A 27155-nucleotide genomic window follows, 5' to 3' on the forward strand; every position below is an offset into this window, starting at 1 on the left:
TCCAACCTTCCTGCTTATACCCAATGGACTGGATATAGGGGTGAATGGGGGGGAGGCAGGGAGGGAGAGAGGGAGAGAGGGAGAGAGAGAGAGGGAGGGGGGGAGGGGGAGAGAGAGAGAGAGAGAGAGAGAGAGAGAGAGAGAGAGAGAGAGAGAGAGAGAGAGAGAGAGAGAGAGAGAGTGTGTTTGCTTGCACATTCACACCTCTACTGATTTTTGTAGATGGGCTAGGTAGGATAAAATAATTAAAAATAATAATTTTTACTGTATCTCAACTTGTGCAATTCTGGCCAATTTCTGGTTGGTCTTCATTTATTGAAACTGTCTTAGATCTGGGCTCTTCAGGGTCCAGAATTATAATTTTTTTTTTTACATTCTTGGATTATTTGTCCTTAAACTGCAGTTCATTTTGCCTCCTAGTTATAGGCTTATTTTGCTGGAAGCTGTCCAAAACTGAGATTTAGCAAGTTCATTCAACAGTCTGAAGATGTATGTGTCCTGGAAACTCTGCCTATTGTACTTGGAGTGTGCTTCAGCAATTAATCTGTTCTATCCAACGCTTTTTCTCCACAAAGGAAGGTCCTGAAACTGATGATTTCCAGTACTGTGAGATAAGGAGTTGTGAGGTAAGACTAGTTAATAACGTTTGTCTCAAAGACCTGGAACTCCAGGGGAACTCCGAAGAGCCATTTGGTGGTGGCAGTGGTTGGCGACATTTTACAAAACTTCCTCTCTCCACTCATCTTTTCCTAGCCTAGTTATTTGCTTTCCTGCTGCGACAGTTAACGTTTACTGAACACCTACTGTTTTTGCCTTCCCCATTAACAGAGGTATGGGAATTATTTTATTCCCTTCCTTCCCACAGAAACAATTCCCAATTCTACCCAAAGAACATAAATTTCTTACTGAATCAGATCAATGGTAAAGCCAGCCCAACATTTTGTGTTTGACAGTGGCAATAAAGAATTCTTAAAAACAGCATTGTGTTAGTTGCCCTCCTTGACATTCAGCTTCATGGTGAAAGTTGCCTGGCTAAAATCTGACTTCCTCTACAATAACCTATTAGGGTGAGTGCAAGTAATTAAACTGAAAATAAAGATGTATATTTTCTCTAAATATAACAGAAAATGATTATTTCAGCATCAAACTCCTTTGTAAAGCAATCATGAATTCACTTTGGTAATTTAGCTTGGAAATTCAGTGCTCCTAGTCAATGTATTCTGATTTAATGTAGGTTTGGATTTATGCATTTTTCTACTGAGGTACGTGACTTTGAAAAATACATTCTACAAAAACAAGAAGAAATTTTAGCACTAAAAACTTAAAGAGGGATTCTTCTAGGAGAACATGTAAAATGATATTTTCAGCATAATTGCTTGGTAGACAGTATAGTAGCATATTTAGGCTGCTGTGAGTTCTCCTAGTTTCCTTTCTTTTCACTACATTATTCTGACAGTAATTAAATAAGAAAATTGAATTATCAGATCAAATGCTTTTGATTCTATTATAGTTTGAACAGGTTTAGCTAAATTAATAAACCATATGCTTTATGCTATTGGAAAGAAAAGTTACTTTTCCTCATCCATCAATCCAAGGGTCTTCACAATAGATGGTACATAGTACTTAATCACAGCACATTCTTCTACATGCAGGGGATGAGATTTAAAATAATTGACACAAAGTCCCATTATACCATAGACTCTGCCAATGCTATTTACTCAGAAAGGACACAATTTTAAATTAGCTATTCTTAACATTTCACTTGTACAAATTTTGTTTCCACCTACTAGTTTTATAGGAGACATATTAAAGGCCTTCAACTTACTCCCATGTCCCCCATTCCCCATAGTAAACTGCTAGAGTGTGCAATTAACCATTTTGTTTCATTCAATATAGCAATGTCTATCACTGCTGATGAATATGGTCTATTTTGAGGGCAATTAATTACGGTAAATTAGGGTACCATTTGGTAAACCACCATTTACAGATCTATATGGCACTAAATGGCCCCAAAGTTCATTCATAGTTCATTGAAGAAGTTCATTCTCCTCCAAAAAGAACCATTTTTGCTATGAAGATCATGAATGAATGAATGAACCAATCAATCAGTAGTATTTATTGAGCATTTACTTTGTGCCGATCACTGTTCGTAATGCTTGGGAGACAGATTACAATAGTGTAAACAGACATGGTGTCTGTCCTTGCTATTAAAGAGCTGGTGATATAACTTGGCAGTTAATAATTGGCTAGACAAAAGTGTCCAGTAAAGGGAGGACTATAAGCAAGTTCTTTTAAGCCAGAAATAAACCTTCATCTGGACTTCATTCTCTTCTCCTTCTCAGAGGGTTGAGTCTTAGCAAAGAATGAAAGGATACTCCACCAGGGACGAAACTGGGGCTTAGAATGGATGTCTTTAGCCACCTTATTACTGTGTTTCCATGACTGCTCATTTTGACTCACCCTGGTTTGGCCAAAAAGCTCTGTAATCAAGAAAGGAGCAGCTTTAGGCCATCCCCCCAGCATGCTACTCCAGCCTGTGATGCTCTGGTTGTCCCAACACAGATACATGCAATGCTGTAGCAACCATAACAGAGGCACGATGAGCTTGGAACCCAGGCTGAATGCCAGGGAATCCAGAGAACTTCCTTGATGTGTGCTGCTTAAGGCCCATGACCACTTCTACTTTGTCCTGAGGCTCTGCCACAGAACTCCCTATATCTTGGCTTAAATGAATAAGCAACACAAACTGTGGCAGCACCTTGCAAACACTTCTTGCCTGGGAATATATCCAGTAGCAGTCTGGGCTCACTCACTCCCACATCCTGAGCTCAGAGTTACACATGCGCTTGCATGTGCGCGCAAACATACACAAACACACTACTTTCTGATTAAAGAGTAGCCTAGATTCAGTACTGAGGCCCCTCTTACCAAAGCCACCAATGATCTCCTTAACAACTCCACTCCATCAATCTTCTCCCACTTTTTAGCTGCTTTTGGTACTCTCTTCTCCTGGAAACTTGGTTTTTACTGACACCATTCTCTCTTAGTTCTCTCCAACATCTCTGACCAATCCTTCTATGTCTCTTTCATCTTCCTTTGCCTCCCACTTGCTAACTGCAAGTGTCCCTCAAAGCTCTGTTCTAGGTTCCTTGCTCTTAACAATTTAGACTTACTTCCACAGCTACAACCTTTTTGTGGATTGTACCCAAATCTACCTCAAATCTTAGCCCTAAAATCTTTTCTATGTAATCTCTACATCTATAACTGGATGTCCTGCCAACACTTCAAACTCAATACTTCCAAAACTGAATGGCTCATCTTCACTCCCAAATCCTCTCCTCCACCTAACTTTCCCATCAGAGTTAACTACACACCATCCTCCCTGTCTCTTAAGCCCTTAACCTTGACATCATCCTTGACTCCTCCCTCTCTATCAAGCCTCATATTTTGTCTGTCACCAAATCCTGTTCGTTCTTCCTCACAATACTTCCAGAAAGTGCCCTCTCCTTTCCTTCCAAATGGCCACTACAGCAGTCCAGGCATTTGCTATATCCCAGCTTGACTCTTGCATCAACTTCCTCATTGATCTCTCTTCCTCTCAGTGCATTCTTCGATTTTCTGCCTGGATCATTTTTCTGAAATGCAATTCTGCACACTCAAACAATGGTATTTACTGCATGCTTGCTGTGTTCAGAGCACTATACTAAGCACTTGGGAGAGTACAATATAGCAGTTGACACGCATGGTCAGTGCACACAAGAAACTTATGGTATAGAAGGGGAAACAGACATTAACATAAATAAATTATGGATACGTACATAAGTGCTGTGGCGCTGAGGGTAGGGTGAATAAAGGGTGCAAATCCAAGTGCAAGGGTGACACAAAAGTAAGAGGGAGTAGAGGAAATGAGAGTTTAAATCAGGGAAGGTCTCTTGGAAGAGATGTGGTGTTAATGAGGCTTTGAAAGTGGGGAGGGTGATAGTCTTTGGATATGAAGAGAGAGTTCCAGGGCCAGAGGCAGGATTTGAGTGAGGGATCAGCGATCAGCGGCGAGATAGATGGGATAGAGGTACAGTGAGTAGGTTGGTGTTGGAAGAGCAAAGTGAGCAGGCTGGGTTGTAGTAGGACATCAGGAAAGTAAAACAGGAGGGGCAAGGTGATTGAGTGCTTCAGAGAACTCCAAAGATTGCCCAGCCATCTCCATAACATGCAGAACCTCTGCCCATTGGCTTTAAAGCACCGATTTAGCTCTCTTCCCTCCTACTATCCACTTTGTTCTCCCACTACACCCCAGGATAGGCTACACATCTGTACCTCGTTCTCATCTCTCCCATTGCTAACCTATTGCTCATGCCCTCCCTCCTTCCTGGAGCTTCCCCTTACCTCCATATCTGATAGGACACTGCTCTTCAGATCTTCAAAGCATAAGACATTCCTGTAACACATACCTCTCATTTTCTTCGATCTGAAATTTATTTTGGATTCAGTTACTTCTGCTAAATTGTAAGAACATTAAGGGCAGGGATCATGTAAACAATTCTATTGTACTCTCCCAAACATCTAGAAGAGTGCTCTGCATCCAGTAACACTGAACATTATTAACTGCTGGTCAGCTGGTGGGCTCCTGTCAAGTAGACAAGTCAGGAACATACCTGCCAAATAGACAGGATTCAGTCATTCAAATTGTATGGTTAAGTGAGAATTTCAAACTCTTTCTCCTCTGCCAAGGAAGGTGGCAGAAATATTTACCATGCCATGACCTTCACTACTCACCTTCTGAGCCACTAGAGTTAAAATTAAACCCTCTGGCTTCTCTGAAGGTACACTATCTGCTGTTGCTTTTCTCCCCTCTGGCACTCTTATAACCCAGAATAAAATAATCTGATTTAAAAAACTCACCTAGTAGGAAAAAAAAGACATTAAGACTGAAAAACTGGTCCTTTGTTTTATGCACTTCAAATGCACAGGATTTTCTTTAGTATCCAAAAGGATTATGAATGATTACATGTACAGAACCTCACATTTTATAACTTTTATAGTTATTCACATACGCACACCCTAGATACTAATTCTGATATAGTGTATGCCTATCCAGTCTTTCAAGGAAGAGTCTCATAACTGCCATACCCTCAGCAATTTGCAATCAAAAGATTTTGAGCTTACTTGTGATATAAATTCCCCATCCTCAGATGTCCTTTATTTATACTTCACACAAAATAATAAATCCCTAAGAGGGCCCATGATCTCCAAGTAATCTCTCTTGGGGGAAACCCTTTGCATTAAGTTGTTTTCTTTATTTGCAGTCTGCTGAAAATATTAATTCAAAGATGGGACTTTGTGCCTTTCCAGTTTCATATCAGGCGTGGTACGCATACATGTGTTTTTTAATCCACCAATTCTTCTTCACTGATAAATTCTTCCCTTGGCATGCTTTAGACTAGAATTATTTGAGCATTGAGCATCAAGACAGCTTGGCAAGTCTAACCTTTTTCCTAAACTCTCTTCCTACCAAATCATGTAAGCAAAAAGGAAATTAAAACACATTTTTTAAACTCCCTTTCCATTTTTATTAGAGCTTTTTCATATATATCCACTTAGCATTTTGGAACCACTCCTCCATCCTGGAAAAATGAGCTATGACTTATCACGGTTAATGTCAACACAGCTATTTGACCATGCCACAGAATAGAAACTCATTTCCCCTTGTTCCTATAAGACAACATGTCAATAATCTTTGGATTTTTGTCATTTCAGGAGTTGTGACGGCCAGTTCCATTGATCCCCACACTTAGGAGAGGGAGAGGAAGCCAAGAGAGTCACTCCTTGGTGCCCCTCCCAGAAGTGTACGCAGAATCAATGAGGGAGGAAGTAGAGGGATGGGTTGGGAAGAAGGAGGAGAACCTCAGCCATTTTGAGGCAAGGAAGAGCTAGCAGGTTTAAGGTTAGTGCAGTGAGTAGGGTGCCCCAACTCTGTGGTACAAGAATAAGAAATCTGGAATCAATCAATCAATCGTATTTATTGAGCGCTTACTGTGTGCAGAGCACTGTACTAAGCGCTTGGGAAGTACAAGTTGGCAACATAGAGAGACAGTCCCTACCCAACAGTGGGCTCACAGTCTAGAGGGGGGAGACAGAGAACAAAACCAAACATATTAACAAAATAAAATAAATAGAATAGATATGTACAAGTAAAATAAATAAATAAATAGAGTACTATGGAAGGCTTTAGGACCCAGCAGAGAGGCTGACCGGGGTCCAGACACTCCTACAGTGACTCTGGGGGCTCTCTCTGTCAGGATTTGGAGCTGAAAACCTCCAGAGATGTCACAGAAGCTAAACCTCCCACATATTAAACTGGCCAGAAAATACTCTTGTCCACCTTCAATGCTAAATAAACTGCAGATGCCTTTTCTTAATTGCACAAACTCATCATTTTTCTAAATCTAAAAGGAGCTAGCTACTAGGGAATCTGCTTTCCCAAGGCCAAAGAACTGAAGGAAATGAAGTTTCTTCTTCTGTTTCACTAGAAATAGGATCTAGAATCCTTTTTCTAGTAACCACTCAACTCAACCTTTCCGTAGCACACTGGGGTCCCACTCAATATCAGGAGATACCCAGGTTTATAAATCACAGATATTTGGAGATTCATTTTCTCCCAAGAAAAACTACTGTATCTGTTTTTGTATCACAGGCATAAGTGGCAATATGAGTGTCTTCTGGTGTCTGAAAGTCAGGAAGCTAGTGCTGCATTTTGCGGCATAAACAATACTGAAACCTTAAAGTGCCCTTAATTTGGAAGTTCCAGGTCATAAAGGTCTACAGGAAACAGCATTAGTCTCCACACAAACTTCTCAGAATATCTAGAATCCAAGGCTAACTTGAAGAAACAGGCTCCTAAGCACTACCGGCACAAAGTGAAGGGAGCTATTCACTTCTACCCTTTCCTTGCCAGATGACCTGTTTCTGTAGATAAAGTAGGGCAAATGGAATAGGGATCTCATAGTCATAATGAAACTTCCCTGAACATTTAGAAGGCCGCACTCAAGCAAAGATACAGAGGGTTTTAATTTTTCGAAGCAGTTGATGACAGATTATCAGCGTGGCCTAGTGGACTGAGTACGGGCCTGGGAGTTAGAAGGTTCTGGATTCTAATCCCAGCTTTGCTGCTGGTCTGCTGTGACCTTAGACTTGTCAGACCTTAGTGACTTGTCAGTCACTTCACATCTCTGTGCCTCAGTTACATCTGTAAAATAGGGATAACTGTGAGCCCCAGGTGGGACAGGCACTGTGTCCAACCTGATTTCCTGGTATTCACCCTGGTGCTTAGTACAGTGCCTGGCACATAGTAAGTGCTTAACAAATACCATACTTATTATTATTAGGGAAACGACAACCTAACCCAAAGCCATCAAGCTTCTTAAAGGTAAGGATCATTTTCTACCAACTCTACAGTACTTGCGCAGGACACTTAGGACAATTCTCTGAACACAGGAAGCACTCAATAAATACCCGTAACTGACTAGGTTGGCAAAATTAGTGGAAGAGTGGTGATGGGGGAGAAAAGAGAAAGGGAAAACCATGGCTTTTTCTCATTTAAACTCAGCTCGCAGGGATTTCTTTTGCAGAGCAGTTCATCAGGCAAAATTCCTGAGAATGAAGATCAAATTGGGAAACAAACCACAGAATGTCATAGTTTTCACCCTTTCTATTCAAGTTTGCTGCCACACAGGGTGACAGAGTGCAGGTTACCAGCACTGATTTGATAAGGACCCCAAACTGAAGTAATCTTTCTCACTCGCCAAAAAGCCAGGAGAGGATCTACAAATCCTGCTATAAAATTTGGGAAGTAAAGGCAGCAGGAAGGCCGCTCATGTTTAAATTTGGGTACCAGTGTACTGGGCATGGAACGTGTCTGTTGTACTCTCCGAAGTGCAGAGTACACTGCTCTGCACATAGTAAGCACTCAATACCACTGACTGATTGACCGTTATACACTGTGTAATGACCACAAATAAGGTGAGGGCAGGGATTCTTTCTTTTTCAGTTTAAAACATTCAGTGCCGTACGTCACGGGTACATCAGCGAGGTGAGGAAGGGGTTCACTCCCTCCTTCAAGGGGCAATCCTGAACGACCTAGATGTAACTATCTGAAACCCAGAATTTATACTTATTTTGTCAAGATACATATTTGCTTTTTATAGCCCTTTTCAGTTGAGAATATTGTTTTTCTAAAGGCAGTGGTGCACATTTATCATCCAGATTAGCAGATGTACAGGTGCCATTACCATCTAGTTACAATTCTCTGCTGGCTCTGAACATCACTGCAAGTCATTTGCTAATAAGGAATCATGGGGCCAGTGTTCTAAATCTACCTTTGGAGGCTTCTGTCCCAAGTGGATTTTCTAAGACATCTGTCATGTCATGACTCCAAGCATCTTTGACAGCCGACTTGGACACCACCCTGTCATTCAGGCTCTGCTGTGGTCGGAAGTTATTCCTCAGATATTCCACTGACTTGACATGATCTTGTTGTTCCGTGGTAAAGATGGAATAAAATGCTTCCAGCTGAACACAAGGAGCAGAGAGGGAAGAAAAAGAACAGTAATTAGAAAAGTGATGTGGTAAAATCTGGGGGACTGATAAGAATGTTAAATAGCAGGAAGTTCTGATGCCAAGACTGATAAATCCAACAGGAAACCAGGCTGCCTACTGAAATGACTGCCAATAGCCTTATCTAGCCACTGCCCATCCTGCCAAGAAATGAGGAAATCACTTGGTTTGACTACTTAAGGAACTCTTGAAAAGTTAATATCTGAGAGATGGATTGATTTGACTGCTCCATTAACTTTGTGCTCCTCTCCTTTTAAAGTCTTTAGTATAAAAAGCACTTACATTCACAAGACACATATATGACAAGGATGTTAAACCATGTTCTTGGAGGAAAAAAGCTGCCACCATGGTATTTCATTATAGAATTAATTTAGCTCTTGACCACACAGTGCCTGACTTTTTAATTATTTTTTTAAATCCTACTGCTGTGAAACATTTATATAGCACTAACAATGTGCTAAACAAAGAACAGGACAACAGTATCAGTTAACTAGTATTTGTCAAGCCTTTAACTAGTATTTATTGAGTCCTCAGTGGATGCTTAGAACTATAACAGACACTTGAACAAATAATTCCACTCAGTTCCTGTCCAAATTGGATGATCACCAGAACACAAAGTCCAGAATAGAGAATACAATCAAGCCCAGGGATAAGGACATGGGCAAAGAAAATGCAGAAACCTGTGAGGGTTCAAGCAAACAGTTTTATAGAGCCTCATGGAAGTTTTACAAAGGCCTCTGGAAGAAGCAGAGTTGGAGGGTTCTGATGGAGAGAAACTGGTTTGAGTAATGAGATGTTTGTCTCTGCAGAAGGTAAATAGAAATATGCACATAGGAGCAGAAAAAGGAGAAAGATCACATTAGTGAGTTTTCCATTAGCAAGTGAATCAGGTAACCTATCTAAATAACTAAGTTACTAAGTAACTTAGTAACAAATAACTAAGTATGTAGCCCAACATATTTTTGGAAGGCAACAAGAATCTTTTTAAACACACAATACTTCTAATTGGATCACAGGTCCCATTGTTACCATGACCAGGTCATGTACATCTAAGACATATTTGCCAATAAAAAACATTTGATTATGTGGAATCACCTTTTCCTTTGCTTTTCCTATGAGAATCAAATACAATGATAATGATTCTGGTATTTGTGAAATGCTTACTATGTGTCAAACTCTGTTCTAGGTGCTGACTGAGGTAGCTACAAGGTAATCAGGCCAGACAGTCCCTGACCCACATGAGACTTTATTACTTCTTAACACTGTGGTTTGGGGACATACACTGATAGTACCCTGGACATAAACTCCTAAACTGTTCAATTGACAGAAAGTGGGAGGCAGGGCAGTCTAGTGGAAAGACACAGGCCTGAGAGTCAGGAGAGAAACCTGGACTCTAGTCTCAGCTCTGCCATTTGCCTGCTGTGTGACCTCAGACAAGACAATTCACTTTTCTGGACCTCATTTTCCTCATCTGTAAAATGGAGATGAAACACATGTTTCCCAAACCCCTGTTAGACAATGAGCAGTGGGTGGGGCAGGACTGTGTGTATCTGATTATCTTGTATCAACCCCAGAATTTATCGCTGTACTTGGCACATAATCTGCACTCAGTAAATAACAGCATTATTACATAAGATTGGTTGGTAGGGTGGCTAAGCATAGGGACACAACAAAGACATTATTGCAGTGCTAACTGAGCTAGCCAGCAGAGAATTGTAACTGGATGGTAATGGCACCTGTACATCTCCTAATCTGGATGGTAAATATGCACCACTGCCCTTAGGAAAATAATATTCTCAGAGATGAACTGAAAATTTAATTCAGATTCTTGATGCAAAACAATTCTGAGACTGCCCTATAACAGTTAAAACAAAATTTTCTTTTCCACAAACCTCCTGAAGCATTTTGCTTCCCTCCTTTCACCCTCAGATCCTGTGCTGCTTAACTGGGACTATCTTCTTGTCATCTTGCTGTCTGGTACTGCAGGTCATCAGGGATTGCAAGTTCCCAGAAGAACCTCTAGGGACTGGATCAGTGATCCAACCTCAAGTGACCTTCATTCCCAACATTAGGAGGGCAGATGAACTAATTTTACCTAAGTTACTACTTTCTACTCCTGGGGATTTCCAGAATGGGGTTAGGAAGAGGGGAGTATTCCAGGTGGTGACAAACCAATTTTGCCACCAATCTCCACTGGAAATCTAGGTTAAAAACCCTTCTCTACTGTCCTTCAGTGCAGTGGCTGATGTTAGGTCAGATCGGTTGCAAAGATGTAAATTGGTTATGCTGTTGATATTACATACAGGGCAGTGTGGCCTCATGGGAAGGGCATTAAGATTGCAGAGTCAAGAGACCTGGATTTAGTCTTTGTCATGGATTGAACTGTATAACCTATGAAAAAATCACTTAGACCCTTTATTTCTCCAACTGTACAACAGGACTTAAGTCCTGCCCTTCCATTTCCCATGGTGATCTTAAAAAGACAAAACAGGAAAACAGAGGTGAACATACTTGGAGTTTTTAGGCAGAATACTACTAATCTAGACAACTTTCTATTATTATCAATAAATTCCATTCAATTCACTGGTCAAATGCTTATCTTTTTCTATTTTGTACTCACTTTTCCTTTTTCCTTCTGTCTGGGTATCATAGGTCTTGAAGGGTGGAAGGAAACAAAAACATTTTGGAGACTTATTTTGCGTAAAAATGTCTCACTCAGTTAAAATCTAGATTTAGATTCTTTAGAAGAGATATTTTTCTGCTTCATACATATGTCATAAAAATTTTTAAATGAAAGTATGGGCCTATTGTAAAGATCAATAATGAACAAATTTACCTCTGTGAAGTATAGTATATCACTTGTTTTTGGACTACAATTACTTGACGTGGACTACTATTATACAGTCCCCTCTAGACTTCAAGCCCTTTGTGGGTGGGGAACGTACCTACCAACTCTGCTGTACTATACTCTCCCAAGGGCTTAGTATTGTGTGCTCTTCCCACAATAAACACTTAATAAATACCACTGATTGACTGAAGCAAAGAAAAAGTGGCCCAAATTAAAGATGTTTGGTTTATTCTCTAATCTGCTTCAACCAAGGAAGTCCTTGGTCCTCTAAAAGTTTATTATTTCTGATGCCAAGAACCATAAAATGGTCATATCAATCAATCATTCAATCATTTATTGAGCATTCTCTGTTGTGAAGAGCACTGTACTAAGTCCGTGGGAAAGCACAATATAACAGAATTGGTAAGCATGTGCCCTGCCCACAGTGAGTTTACAGTCTAGAAGGATATATATACATGTATATATACATATTTATATAAATGTAATATGTATATATATATATGTAATGTGTGTATCTATACACACACATATATGTGTATGTATGTGTGTATGTGATATTTGCACATAGTAAGCACTTAACACATACCATCATTATTATTATTATTATTAATATGACATGGGCAAGAGAAGAGACTATAGGGTTTTTTTTAACTTGAAATACTTCTGCAACGTAATGACAGATTACAGTTTGTAAACTATAGATGTTTCCTTGTCTTTATGCTTTCATGAAGGTCTAGGAGAAAAGATGTGATGGTTCTGAGACACAAACAAATGACCCTACAAATATTATACTGTCAACCCAATTGTAGATTCAGCTGACAGCTCATATTAAAGAGATAAAGGATGCATTTAACACACTTGTCAAAGAACCCTCCCTGTGTCAGGGGCATCCACTAAAATCCTTTAATTTACCTAAGAATAGTAAAATTGAAATAGCCAGCCTCCAGGCCATTTGGCTGTGGATTTTCTAGCTATTAAGTTGCAATGTATAAAAACTCCTGAGACCCTTAGGGCAAGATGGAGGCGATCCTACACATTTCAATTCAATAGTGCACAATTTTAGATCTTAGAAGAGTGGGGTCTGAATGACAATAAAAATAAAGCAACTCAGGACCTACAGCTCTCTTGGCAGAGGATTGATGAGGGGAAAGGGAAGAACGTGAATGGCCAGTGTTGAGTTTAGCCATATTGATTTCTGTGTGGCAAACCTTTTCAATAATGTTTTCTCAACTAAACCATGACCATCCTTTAATTTTTAGCTTACAGCTCAAAGGAATTCAAGACTACCATTCTGACTTTACAGACATAGAGAGATATAAATGATTTACATGGGGTCACCAAGTATGTCAGTGGAAGAGCCACAATAACAGCTCAAAGCTCCTGGTTTCTAAATCAGCTGCTTGGCCACTGAGTTATATACCTCCCTCTCTTTACCACCAATTCTACCAATGATTTTATACATTTTTTTTGCCAGTTGTTAGTTCATCAAGCCTCTCACACTGAAGAGAAAAAACTCATGCAAATTCTATCAGGATAGTGACAAGCTCAAGGACTGAAGTTACCAGCTCATCCCTGGTGAGGATGATTTTAGGGCTTTTTGACAGGAATCAATTGGACAGGAATGCTTTCTCAGAAGGGAGAACCCAGGTCCAGTTTAGTACTAGATCCCTAGCCCCTACCCATCTATAGAGCAGCTGTCCTCATTGATTATGCCTCCAACCAAAGATTTGAGTCCTTGAAGGAGAAACTGAAGTAAAGTGTGAAATGCCTACCCAATCCCACTACTCTGCTCCTCAAATCATTTTACGATCCAATTTTCCATTATGATAAGAAGAGGGAGAGGGACAATTGTAGAAAAAGAGAAAACTGAGCTAGGATGAGATTCCTGGACCAAGAACAAAACTATGTGAGTACTCTAAATCCCTCTTTTTTATTGGCTTAATCCCCATTCCCGGACACGTAATATCCCTAATGAAGTCTCTATCACTAGCTAAAAAGAAATGAAAGTTTACACTTCTGAAACATTAAATTGACTTTTTAACTTTTGAAGAGAATGGGTAACACATTTTCTTCCTTTATTCCTGCTTGGGGAGTTGTAATTGCATTTTAACTGGTGCCATTTCAATTGTAATTTTAACCTTGAATTGCAAATGTGTTGGCTGGAAGTGTATATAAATCATTTCAATTTCATTTTTATTATAAAAATACTACATAATATAATTAGTTTTTAATCTTTCTGTTGGAATCAAAGTTAAAGTCCATTCATGTCATTCATATGGAGCAGGAGGTCCAGTCCACAAGAAGGAAAAGAAATCAGTTAGAAACCCCAGTAGCTGTAGGGGGATAAATGATGTAAAACCAAAAGTAATATAATTATGAACTATTAAGAACCTGACCTGCACAGTTTTAAAAGTATGACTGCATAAATGGCAATTAGACAAAACTGAGTCCATTATGATCACAATAAGATAGAGCAGGGCATGCAATTTGATAGATAACATGACAGCTAAGGTCAAAAGAGACATTTAGTTCCACAGTGCATGTGAGAGATGGCACGATTGGTCCTGCTTGTCGCCTAATATTAAAAAAGGTCAATAATGGTAAGCAAATCTTTAATAATCCAGGGTTGCTATAGTTTTGCTAATTTTATTGAAATTCTACAAAAAGAAAGTATAAATTCAGAGTTGGTATGTTTAATGCTTCTACTGACTTTGAGTTTCTACATTCTGTTTTTCTTCTATATCCATGTGTCTTTATGGCTCTGTTACTTGGGCTTTATATTTATTTCTATGTTTATGAAATATTACTTTCCTTTCCTCCTGCATTTAATTGTAAACTCTTCAAGAACAGGCACCACACCTTGCCCTTACATCATGAATCTCTATAATCCCTAGCACAGATCAATCAATCGTATTTATTGAGCGCTTACTGTGTGCAGAGCACTGTACTAAGCACTTGGGAAGTACAAGTTGGCAACATATAGAGATGGTCCCTACCCAACAGTGGGCTCACAGTCTAAAAGGGGGAGACAGAAAACAAAACCAAACATACCAACAAAATAAAATAAATAGAATAGATATGTACAAGTAAAATAAATAGAGTAATAAATATGTATAAACATATATACATATATACAGGTGATGTGGGGAAGGGAAGGAGGTAAGATGGGGGAAGGAGAAGGGGGCGAGGGGGAGAGGAAGGAAGGGGCTCAGTCTGGGAAGGCCTCCTGGAGGAGGTGAGCTCTCAGTAGCGCCTTGAAGGGAGGAAGAGAGTTAGCTTGGCGGATGGGCAGAGGGAGGGCATTCCAGGCCCGGGGGATGACGTGGGCCGGGGGTCGACGGCGGGACAGGCGAGAACGAGGCATGGTGAGGAGATTAGAGGCAGAGGAGCGGAGGGGGCGGGGTGGGCTGTAGAAGGAGGGAAGGGAGGTGAGGTAGGAGGGGGCGAGGTGATGGACAGCCTTGAAGCCGAGGGTGAGGAGTTTCTGCCTGATGCGCAGATTGATTGGTAGCCACTGGAGATTTTTGAGGAGGGGAGTAACATGCCCAGAGCGTTTCTGGACAAAGACAATCCGGGCAGCAGCATGAAGTATGGATTGAAGTGGGGAGAGACACGAGGATGGGAGATCAGAGAGAAGGCTGATGCAGTAGTCCAGATGGGATAGGGTGACTTATTTCAGTCACCTCACCTCTCAACACCCTGTTGAGATGCCTGTCACATTTTTTGTGACTACAGACGTTTTCTTAAAATACCATTTCTAAAAGAAACAAGTCATTTACAGAATGGAATACCTTCCACAATCAGATGATTAAGAAAATTAGTTTAGGTTAAATTTCAACTCCTTGTGAGAAGCAGCATGGCCTAATGGATAGCGCACGGACCTGGGATTCAGAAGGACCTAGGTTCTAATTCTGGCTCTGTCACTTGTCTGCTGTGTGAACATGGGCAAGTCATTTCAAATTCTCTGTGACTTAGTTACCCCATCTGTAAAATGAGGATTAAGATTGTGAGCCCCATAAGCTCATATGCACCCCAGCACTTAGTTCAGTGCCTGGCACATAGTAAGTGCTAAACAAATATCAAAATTAATTGTGTAATTTGAAATTTTTAGTTCACTTGGCTTCCAATCAAGGTACACCCTCGTTGTGCTCTGTTTCTATTCCTAAATATCTACTCTATGTTGTTGAATACTGCTTAAGAAGCTACAAGGTTTCATCCTATCTCCTACATTCTGGATGACGAAATTAAAAATATCATCATCAATATATATTTATTTAGTACTCACAGCAGGTATAGCAGCAACTGTTAAATCATTACTTTATACTTTTGTAAAGTGATGGGAGATCATCGATGACAGAAGTTCTCATTTGTTAATTATAATTCTTTTATAACTGGGCTTTTAACCGCTTCTAGAGGCAGTACCCTCAAACACAGTTGATGCTGGGTTTGCATCTGCATATAGCAGAATATAGTCTACAACTATCTAAATATTATAGGTACGAAGTCAAGGTAGAACCCCACACAGACCAAAATCTTTTGGCTTGGTCCTGATCTTCTATGAACTGATGGGCCCCAGAAAATTCAGAGTTGGGCTTCAAACATTTTTAAAATTAGTCCAAGGCTGGACTGACATTTTAGAGTGGGTAAAGTCCCCTTAAATTCCTACACTGTCACTCTTCCTGTAGGGCAGGGAGTGCACTCAGAGGCAGCAGCCAACAAACAAAAACAAGCAAATACTCACAGATACCAGGGGAGAATGGGTTAAACTGAAGATTAAAATTTCTCAGCTCAGCAGGAGAGGAAGCTGAAACAAAGAAAGCACTCTGTCCTGGAGAGAGATATTTTAAAATCTATATTTTAGTAATTTAGTCTGGATTATTCATTCCTTGAGCATTGTCCCTGGTCCCAACCAGGATGTAGTCTGTGGTTTAGTTAGGCATTTCATGGTTAATTGAGGAAATCAATGCAGCATGTAAACTATGCTGGGAACTGGTTGACCCAAAATAAGATTCAGTTTCCAACTAGAGTCATTTGGGTACCAGCAAAGATGTTTCATTAAAGTGATGTTGTTGGAAACATGCAGTATATGAGAACTGTGATACTGCCAGACTACATGGCTGGTTTTGACAGTGCAGCTATACATAAAAGAATGTAAAAGAAGGGGGAAGTGAGGGATATTCTCCTTATTCTAGGGTTTTACTTTCATTTAAAAAATATAGAAGGCTTAAAAATAATCTTTACTTTCTAAATCAAAAGTTTGTGATCTGCCATCACAATGTCACTTTAAAACCCTTTAATATTTGGTGAACACACATTCTGATTAAGAATAAACTTCTCCTCAAGCCAATATAAGGTGTACATTAGAGAAAATAGATGCTTATGTTTTCTTTTTGATTGGGAATGACTCTGGAATTCTTCAACACTTGAATTGGATTAGCAAAGGAGTTGTTAAGGCTGGGCCTTTTCTGAAATCAGTGGACTCTGCTAACTTTACCAAGAATGGCTGGCAGGGTCAGAAAGGCAAGGTTTGAACTGATAGTATTTGGAGGGCTAATGCTTTCCTTTCTGACAGCTGACACAGCTGTGACCTCTCTGAAGCAAGGAAGGATCCAATCCTGGCTCTATAAATCCTTTTTTTTTTCTCCTTTGGAGAAGGATGCGGTGTCTGTGAAGCAGTGACTGATAAAACAAAAATATTCTGTTAAGAGTGATGATCACTTGCATTAGGGGAACTAGAGAAATAACATGATTAATTGATTTTGTTTCCTATGTCTTTTGATATATCGATACACATACAGAAGTTACATACTAAAACTTTGCTCATTTTTCAATAAATCTAGCAGAGAAAAGAAGAAACGTGAACAAAAGCCTAAGAGCAATATCCATAAGATGTCAAAAGGTTTCTGATACCTGAAAATGTATCCATTCCTGCGGCATACAGTTCTAAACATCTGTCACTGGGGCTGGAATTCTGATCACTGTCTGGAAATGAACTATAAGCTAGATTGTGCTACTTTCTCATATATCTAATTCAATTATCTTTCTCTTGCTCACACACACACACACACACACACACACATATATCATGCTACCAAAAGTTAACGAAAGCATTTATTTCCTAAACTAATTAGCTCACGCCATTAAATCTTTTAAGATAAAGATATTTATTTTACTTGATAATGAAAATCAATTTTAAAAACCCCAAAACACTGGGGATGTAAATATTTGGATAGTAATTTAATTTTATCTTAATAAAACAATGCTGGCTGCAGTACTCAGAGGAAAGCTGGTTTCATATATTATCTCCTTAAGTCTGACAGCTCCTGTTCAAAAACAGTATAAGACCAAATCACCAGTGCTTCCTCTTTTGTCAACAGAGGATTTTTTTTTTCTTTCAAAATTAAAATGGTGTAGTGTTTTGTAGCTGAACACCGAGGGTGCGTGAGAACAAAGGCTTGACTTTTGGCTTAAAACCCACCTGGTGGAAAGAGATGGGAACTGGTCTGCGAAAAACAATCCACTCCACAATTTCACTACATGGAGGGGTGGTCAAGGATCCCGTGTAGCGATAGTAACTTCCCAGGGATGTAGGCAGAAGATCCCGCAGCACAAAGGGATCCAGAAATGTTTCCTTTTCTGTGGAAGGGGTGGAAAAAAAGGGTAAATCACAAGTCATTCAAATAACCCACTCTTTGGAAAAATAACTGAAAACACTGGTCCTGGAAGTGGGGTACTTCTCTGTCAAGAATGTAACATCTTCCTTTGGTTATACTCATCAGTGACATCCTCCTGATAAGAGTTCCAACTGGAGGAGCTAGATTCACCAGATCATATGCCAAAATGCAGAAACTCTTAAAAAGGAGGCTGAATTGATTTTTCCTATGTTAATTTTCAAGTTGGTCGTGAGAAGTAACTTTTAATAATGCTTCATTTCTAGTTGTTTTTCTTACTAACTGTAGTAAATGGAGACATATTCGGGTTCAGTCTATATGTCACCAATAATCCATTTTCCTAGAGAAAAGACTGGATATGATTGGGGGTAGTACACTGTCAAATGCAAAACCGTTATGACCCGCTGAAGTATTTTAGTTACTGTGAACTGGAAATCACATGTTAGGAAGAATATGGGTAATGTGGCTAAATGGAGGATGCCACAACCACTTCTTTCTTGCAATAAAATACATTTCCAGCTTTGACTGTTGGTTTAATTTTAAGGAGAAATAGAGGAAGGAAGGTAGTGCAGGAAAGAGAGGAGCTCAGAATTAGGATCAAACTTGAAAAGAGTTAGCACAGTGCAAGGAGAACAAAGGGAAAGGTAGGAGACAGAGGAACCTGGGAAAAGTATCATCAACATAAATCACTTTCATTGGGCCTTTAGCTGTTCATTTTCTACAATAATAATAATAATAATAATGGCATTTATTAAGCGCTTACTATGTGCAAAGCACTGTTCTAAGCGCTGGATGAACTGTATGGTTCTATGATCTCCCTACTCTAATGCTCATTACCCACTGGATGAAGAAGTAGTTCCAATCATTTGTCAAGAATTCAAGCTTTTAATGGGTATCTCTTCATCCTGGTACCATGGGATTGGGTGAATGACAAATTGACAATTTCCCTCTAGACTGTAAGTTCACTGTGGGCAGGGAATGTGTCCAGCAGTTCTGTTATACTGCACTCTCCCAAATGTTTAGTACAGTGCTCTGCACACAGTTAGCTCTCAATAAATAAGATTGATTGATTCACACCCTCCATGATTTTGTGAACTTCAATCAGGGGACCTCTCAGTCTACATCTTTCCAAACTGCAAAGTCCTCCATTTCTCTGGCCTTTCCTCATACAGGAGCATTTTCAGATCTAAAGATGATCTTGGTTGTCCTCACAAAGAGGTGGTAATCACAGCTGTACTATCACAGTTGTGGGTGTAGAATGATAGTCTGAAGGCCAAAACAATATTTTTTGTCTTATGGGCCCTCTTTGATGATGCCCAGTGCAGTAGTAGATAGTAACATCTTAGTTCACAAAATGGGGACGGAATGCAATTTGTGGTTGCGATGAAAACCTTTGGCTGTGTGTAGGGGCTTCCTGGGTAAGTAACTTTGGTAAGGAAGAAGTAAAAATATATGAGCAGCTGAGTAGTATAAAGCTGAGCTTGTGGTTGCAGCAGTCATAGTGTCTCAGGTATGATGAGTTGCTTTCAGCAAGGGCCTTTTGAAGCAGGATTAGGGTGAGGACCTATCTAAGTCAATGACATTGTGCACGGTGCCTTTAAGTGAAGGGGGTGACAAAGTGAAAACAGCTGATGGAAGGTATTTCTCTCTTTCTCCTGGAAGAAAGCAATCTGTCTTCTTCATGACCCATTATGTACCATTCAGGCCCATTCACATTCTTTGCCAACCAAAGAAATTCATCCTCAACCAGTTGATATTTGTTGAGCATTCCTGAGGTGAATAGGACTGCTGTAAGGGCTGCCATAGCAAAAACAATTGCTGGCTTGGGGATTCTCCTTATGTTCCTCCATATTTCAGAGTTATGCCCTAAACAGAAACATCCCATGCTCTACAGAGTCTTGAAAATTGCCTGGTTCCCTTGAAGTGAATGAGAGACTTGCAGCCTTCCATAGCACCAGCACTAGGGTGCAAGAAGTAACACAACAGGTTTAATATAAACCATGAAGTTTCAGATATCAAAGCACCCACAATAGAATAATCACTAGGGCATGAAAAATATATTTAAATAATTTAGTCCCCCAATGTGAATGATGGAATTTGTTTAAAGTGTTAAGAAAATGTCAAAAATATATCTTTCCTAAGCTTTTATAATTTAAGATAAAAATCACAGTTTAACTAACCCCGTCAAAAGCTTCATTTCCTGTCCAAATCTCTTCTCTGTGCATAGCAAATAGATAGAAGAATAAATTAAGGCAGATTACATTTTAAACCTGAAATACTAACAACGACTTCCACGAGAAACCTTTTGCATTAAATGTACTTTTGATAGTACCTTTAAAATAAGGATGGAAAAACCCATGTTCATCCTGACTTGAGCAATGCAAATCATCTATTCTAATTGGCAATATGAATCCTATCCTGCAACAAGGTTAGAGAAAATAGTTGATTGTCTATTATATCACAATAGGCAGGTACTATATATATCCTTGTATCAAAAAATTAAAAAGAAATAAAGGGTCTACTCCACTTTCAAGGATTTTTCTGTGCCTATGTGCAGATGATGGTATATTTTAATAATTAATTGTTCATCAAAGGAAGAGATGGGGAACAGGGATGTTAAATTCAAAGTTATTCATATTGAAGAAATGAATAATGCATGATTTTTATATTAAATACACTGTATTAAGTAGTCTACATTTTACCACACTGTCTTTCATTTTTAAACATTTTGAACTACAATATGAATAATCAAACAAGAGAAGCTTATTTAGAAAAAGAAATAAAATACCTTAAAGCAATGCAAACTATGTATCATAGTAACACTACTTTTTTGCTATCAATTATGCAGAAATATTTGAAATAATGTCTTGTAAAGTCATGTTCAACTATAAAACTCAAAACTGACCTAATGTCAGCATGGTTTTCTTTAACAGATGAATTGGACCAGAATATTTCCTGTCCAATTTTTATTTCTCCAAGAACAGCCTAGGAGGTAATTTTTAATTAAAGAAATTTGAACCATTCAAACTAAACATGCATAACTGGATTAAAAATGTGATCATTAAAACATTAGAGGATAATCATCTGATTAATTGCTTTTTTCAAGGGGGTTAATAACCTAATATTTTCTATGCTTTGGTTACATTCCAAAAATGAGTTTCATAAAATATGATGCTGGGGAACTGAATATAGCAACAACTGACATTTATGGTAGGCAGTACCTCTCTTCCAAAGAGCCCTAATAACTCGGCATTCTATATATGATGCTTTATCCATGACTAAAGATGTTGAGAGCTGTGAGCGCTTTGGCTGAACACAGCTATACTATGCAAGAGATTATGAAGGAAAGTGAATGATATTAATCACTTGAATCTATAGATTTTACAGATGAGAAAACTGAAAAACAGAGAGGTTGAGGGAATAAGCATGGTCTAATGAAACCAGCAAAAGCCTGGGAGTCAGAGGACCTGAGTTCTAATCCCAGCTCTGCCACTTGTCTGCTATGTGACTTCGGGCAAGTCAGTTAACTCCTTTGGGCCTCAGAGTCCTCCTTGGTAAAATGGAGATTAAATATCTGTTCTCTCTCCAGCTTAGACTGTGAACCCCACGTGGGATAGGGACTGTGTCCAACCTTATTATCTTATATCTACCCCAACACTTAGTAACACTTCAATACCATAATCATGATTGATTATTATTTGCCAAATAAGTTAACCAGCAACAGACAAAAACTAAGATTCTTGACTGCCATCCCTTGACTACTAGGCTGGCTGGTAGTTTCTCATTCTCCTCATCTCCTCAGTACCAAGCCCATTGAGTGTTCAAGTTAGGGTGCTTCATTAGCCGCTTGAGAACACCTGACTTCTTTAATTTAGGTAACAGTTTACAAAATGCGACATTCTGAATAAAGGATTGATGCCAAATAGCAAAAATGTTGACACTAATAGTTCCAAAAGAACTCCAAAAGAAGTATATCATAGTCATTGTCAACCATTAAGTGAATGTGACATTTAAATTAGAATCATAGAGCTGTGCTATTTAATATTTCCAGTGCACATCACTGGAAAAGACAACTGATAGCACCCAGGTATATGTTTTACTTCCTATGGGAAACTCCATGAGGGAAAAAGGATAAAAATGACACCTCCAACATAGTCAGTTGACTGATGATGAATGATTTGTAGAGTAGATCTAAGTGAAATCCCCCCAAAATAATTATAGAAAAAAACTTATTTTATCAAATTGCTTCAGCCCCACTTTCACCGAACCCTTTTTTAACCCAAACTGCTAAAAGACTGATTTGTGTGTGATCTCATTTCACTTCCAAAGCCCATCCTCAGTTAGAGATGCTAATGAGGGACAATAGGGTCCAAAGGCAGGAAGTGAGCAGATGGGTGTTGAAATGCAGGCAGGGTCTATGTTACCAAAACTATTCTATGCCATGTATTAGATTTGAAATGAGTAAACAATGATATATTCTAGTCCAAGCCATGCGGTCTGGCAGCAACAGGCAAGATGCCATTAATAAAATCTGCATGTAATCCCTATTGGGTTAGTAAAATCAGGAAGCTAATTGTTTAAATGATGAAGGATGGAAAATCCAGATCTGAACAAATAAAAACTGGTCTCAAACTAAACTTCCATTCTTTTGAAGCCTTTCTATATTCAGTTATTTAAATCAATGAACCATAAACTCTGCACTTCCTGGTTATAAACAGGGTAGGAAAAGGAAAATAGTTTATCCTCTGGAATTTCTGATCTACTGGAAATCACCTGCTTCTGTAAGGTTTCTAGATCAAAAGGGCTCAGATAAGCAGCTAGGCTGGTGGCACCTTAAATGAATTAAGCCAATTAGCAAAGATCAAATTGATGCACTGCTATCTAAGGGAATCTATACATGATATGTTGGAATAAGAATTTCAAAAAAATCAAACTTTGCCCTGCATTATTATACTAAAACCTATTAATATACCAAAGTTAATATAGGCTGCAAAGCTATTTTTATTCTCAAGGGAACAGCAATCCATTGTTTCCTATGACTGATTTCTTAAATATTATTCTGGTAACAACAATAAATATAAATTCTGACACCGAAACCCTGTCCTCTCCCTGACTTTCCTATCACTGCAGACGACACTACCATCCTTTCCGTTTCACAAGCGCACAACTTTGGTGTCATCCTTGACTCATTCACCCCATACATCCAATCTGTCAGCAAAACCTACTGGTCTCACCTCCACAACATGGCTGAGATCCGCCCTTTCTCCATCCAAACCGCTACCTTGCTGGTTCAATCACTCATCCTATCCCAACTGGATTACTGCATCAGCCTCCTTTCTGATCTCCCATTTTCCTGCCTCTCCCCACTTTAGTCTATATTTCACTCTGCTGCCCGGATTATCTCTGTACAGAAACGCTCTGGGCATGTCACTCCCTTCCTCAAAAATCTCCAGTGGTTGCCTGTCAACCTTCGAATCAAGCAAAAACTCCTCACTCTTAGCTTCAAAGCTCTCCATCACCTCGGCCCCTCCTACCTCACCTCCCTTCTCTCCTTTTACAGCCCAGCCCGCACACTCTGTTCCTGTGCCGCTAACCTCCTCACATTGTTCGTTGTTCTCGCCTGTCCCACCGTCGATCCCTGGCCCAAATCCTAACTCTGGCCTGGAATGCCCTCCCTCCTCACATCTGCCAAACTAGCTCTCTTCCTCCCTTCAAGGTCCTACTGAGAGCTCACCTCCTCCAGGAGGCCTTCCCAGACTGAGCCCCCCATTTTCTCTCTTCCTCCTCCCCTCCCCATTGCCCACCTCTGTCCTACCCCCTTCTCCTCCCCCAGCACTTGTATATATTTGTACGTATTTATTACTCTATTTTATTAATGATGTGCATATAGTTATAATTCGATTTATTCTGATGGCATTGACACCTGTCTACTTGTTTTGTTTTGTTGTCTGTCTCTCCCTTCTAGACTATGAGCCCGTTGTTGGGTAGGGACCATCTCTATATGTTGCCAATTTGTACTTCCCAAGCAGTTAATACAGTGCTCTGCACACAGTAAGCGCTCAATAAATATCATCATCATCATCAATCGTATTTATTGAGTGCTTACTATGTGCAGAGCACTGTACTAAGCGCTTGGGAAGTACAAATTGGCAACATATAGAGACAGTCCCTACCCAACAGTGGGCTCACAGTCTAAAAGGGGGAGACAGAGAACAAAACCAAACATACTAACAAAATAAAATAAATAGAATAGATATGTACAAACAAAATAAATAAATAAATACAGTAATAAATATGTACAAACATATATACATATATACAGGTGCTGTGGGGAAGGGAAGGAGGTAAGATGGGGGGATGGAGAGGGGGATGAGGGGGAGAGGAAGGAAGGGGCTCAGTCTGGGAAGGCCTCCTGGAGGAGGTGAGCTCTCAGCAGGGCCTTGAAGGGAGGAAGAGAGCTAGCTTGGTGGATGGGCAGAGGGAGGGCATTCCAGGCCAGGGGGATGATGTGGGCCGGGGGTCGATGGCGGGACAGGTGAGAGCGAGGTACGGTGAGGAGATTAGCGGCGGAGGAGCGGAGGGTGCGGGCTGGGCTGTAGAAGGAGAGAAGGGAGGTGAGGTAGGAGGGGGCGAGGTGATGGAGAGCCTTGAAGCCCAGGGTGAGGAGTTTCTGCCTGATGCGCAGATTGATTGGTAGCCACTGGAGATTTTTGAGGAGGGGAGTAATATGCCCAGAGCGTTTCTGGACAAAGATAATCCGGGCAGCAGCATGAAGTATGGATTGAAGTGGAGAGAGACACGAGGATGGGAGATCAGAGAGAAGGCTGATGCGGTAGTCCAGACGGGATAGGATGAGAGCTTGAATGAGCAGGGTAGCGGTTGGGATGGAGAGGAAAGGGCAGATCTTGGCAATGTTGCGGAGCTGAGACCGGCAGGTTTTTGTCACAGCTTGGATGTGAGGGGTGAATGAGAGAGCGGAGTCGAGGATGACACCAAGGTTGCGGGCTTGTGAGACGGGAAGGATGGTAGTGCCGTCAACAGAGATGGGAAAGTCAGGGAGAGGGCAAGGTTTAGGAGGGAAGACAAGGAGTTCAGTCTTCGACATGTTGAGCTTTAGGTGGCGGGCAGACATCCAAATGGAGATGTCCTGAAGGCATGAGGAGATGCGTGCCTGGAGAGAGGGGGAGAGAGCAGGGGCAGAGATGTAGATCTGGGTGTCATCAGCGTAGAGATGATAGTTGAAGCCGTGGGAGTGAATGAGGTCACCAAGGGAGTGCGTGTAGATCAAGAACAGAAGGGGACCAAGCACTGAACCTTGGGGAACCCCCACAGTAAGAGGATGGGAGGGGGAGGAGGAGCCTGCAAAAGAGACTGTGAATGAATGAATGAATGTTTGGACCTTCAAACAAATAATCACTGAAACATGACATGTAATAATCTCCACATACTCTACCACCCCTCCCCAAAATTTACCTGCAGAACCATTTCCACACAATTCCATTTCCTTATCTTCCCACCTATCCAAGCCCTACTATTGAACCTGAACTGGAGGACCAAAATAATAATAATCATGACAAAAAAAGCTCCATGATTTCTGTTTCAGTGTACGGTTTTTCCCCTAGAAACTCAATACTCTAAAATCTGCCCTTCTCTGCTAAGGAATGCTAAATATCATCTCCCTTATCTGCTTTATGGGATGTTGGGATAATTTAAAGGGAAGTGGGAGTGAGAATTGGTAGTTGAAGCCACACAAACTTGACAGGCAGTTTATAAAGGAGCTCCAAAGCCCAGAGAAAGTATCACCTGAGGCCCAGCACAGAGGGCCAGTTTCCTGTGTTTCTGCCAGTCTGTGACAGATTGTTTTCCTTTGAAAGTTCTCTATTCCTTCCTATACATTCCTGCCCATGGGAGATAATGGACCTGAAAGACAATCAGAAATGGGTAAAGAGCTGAGGAGAAGCACAAGGACAAAACAGAATGAGAGATAGTGTCACACTAGCAGTCAAGTGCTTTCCTTTTGGAGAGATCACCTATCATCCTCCTTTTGTTGTGGATTCCCTTTCTAAACACCAGGGACACGTGCCTCTGAGGTCACAAGTAAAGGATAAAACCCCAAGACACCCACCTTTCTTTCTTTAACCTGCAGTCATTTTGCACCGCAAGCAAACAGCTTGTCATGTGTAGTTACGGTTAAAGCAGAAAAAACTGCCACACCGCTAATGGTGTTTTCTTGTTGTGATATCTCCTGGCACCATAGATCCATAGGGGTAGTGAGCAATGTCCAAAACTCTTCCTTTTCAGTGGCTGATTCATTTTTAACAGGTCTGTCGCTTTGTCTCTGACAACTTCACTGAAGTCCGGCTTATTCATTTCTGAAGAAATATTATTTCTCCCTGTGTCTCGCACCAGCTTGCCCCTCTGGGGCTCCGCTGAAAAGGTTGGTGACTAGTGATTTTCAAACTTCCACTCAGCTTTTCTCATTCTCCCCAACTCAGAGCCAGCCCTATGCCCTGAGTCACCAATGGCAATTTCACCCACTCACTTGACCCTGGATATGGTTAGAGCAGAAGGAATGTCACTGGGTTGTCATGAAATAGACCAGAAAAGGAAAAAGTGATCATGGTAAGTAAATGAGTCATGCAGGTGAGTTATTTGTGAAAAAAAGTTTGATTTTGTCATACCCAAATTTTCCTTGTTGAGTTTTGACAAGGGAGTGTAGAAGAGCGTTATTTTGTGACATTTATTGAAGGGTTCTCTCAAGTGATAATTTATCTGTCCTTTAACTGATGATAGGGTTTTTTTGAAGAAACTGGGGAGTAAATTTGTCTCAAACCCACTGCGAGAAAGGTTTTGTGAAGTTTAGAGTGATATCTAATCATTTCTTTCCTCTCCCACCCGAAAGAAAGAGAAAGGATTCTTCCCATTCAGGAAGGTGGTTTTTTTTCGTTTGTTTTTAATGGTACTTGTACTTACTTGTACCTGGCACTGGACTAGGCACAGGGGAAGATACAAGATAATAAGGTTGG

General features: G+C 40.3%; 1 protein-coding gene across 2 annotated transcripts in view; it reads right to left on the bottom strand.

Moving 5' to 3' along the window:
• The window catches only part of PTPRG (protein tyrosine phosphatase receptor type G), a 721138-nt gene that overhangs the window by 153782 nt on the left and 540201 nt on the right, over positions 1-27155 (bottom strand). For both annotated transcript variants that reach the window (XM_038771845.1, XM_038771844.1), the window contains exons 7-8: positions 17937-18094; positions 8373-8565 (exon numbers count right to left, since the gene is read on the bottom strand). In XM_038771845.1, coding sequence (XP_038627773.1) covers positions 8373-8565; positions 17937-18094 — 351 coding nt within the window. The remainder of the gene's footprint in view (positions 1-8372; positions 8566-17936; positions 18095-27155) is intronic.

The sequence above is a fragment of the Tachyglossus aculeatus genome, chromosome X1 (assembly GCF_015852505.1).
Source record: "Tachyglossus aculeatus isolate mTacAcu1 chromosome X1, mTacAcu1.pri, whole genome shotgun sequence".
Classification (NCBI taxonomy): Eukaryota; Metazoa; Chordata; class Mammalia; order Monotremata; family Tachyglossidae; genus Tachyglossus; species Tachyglossus aculeatus.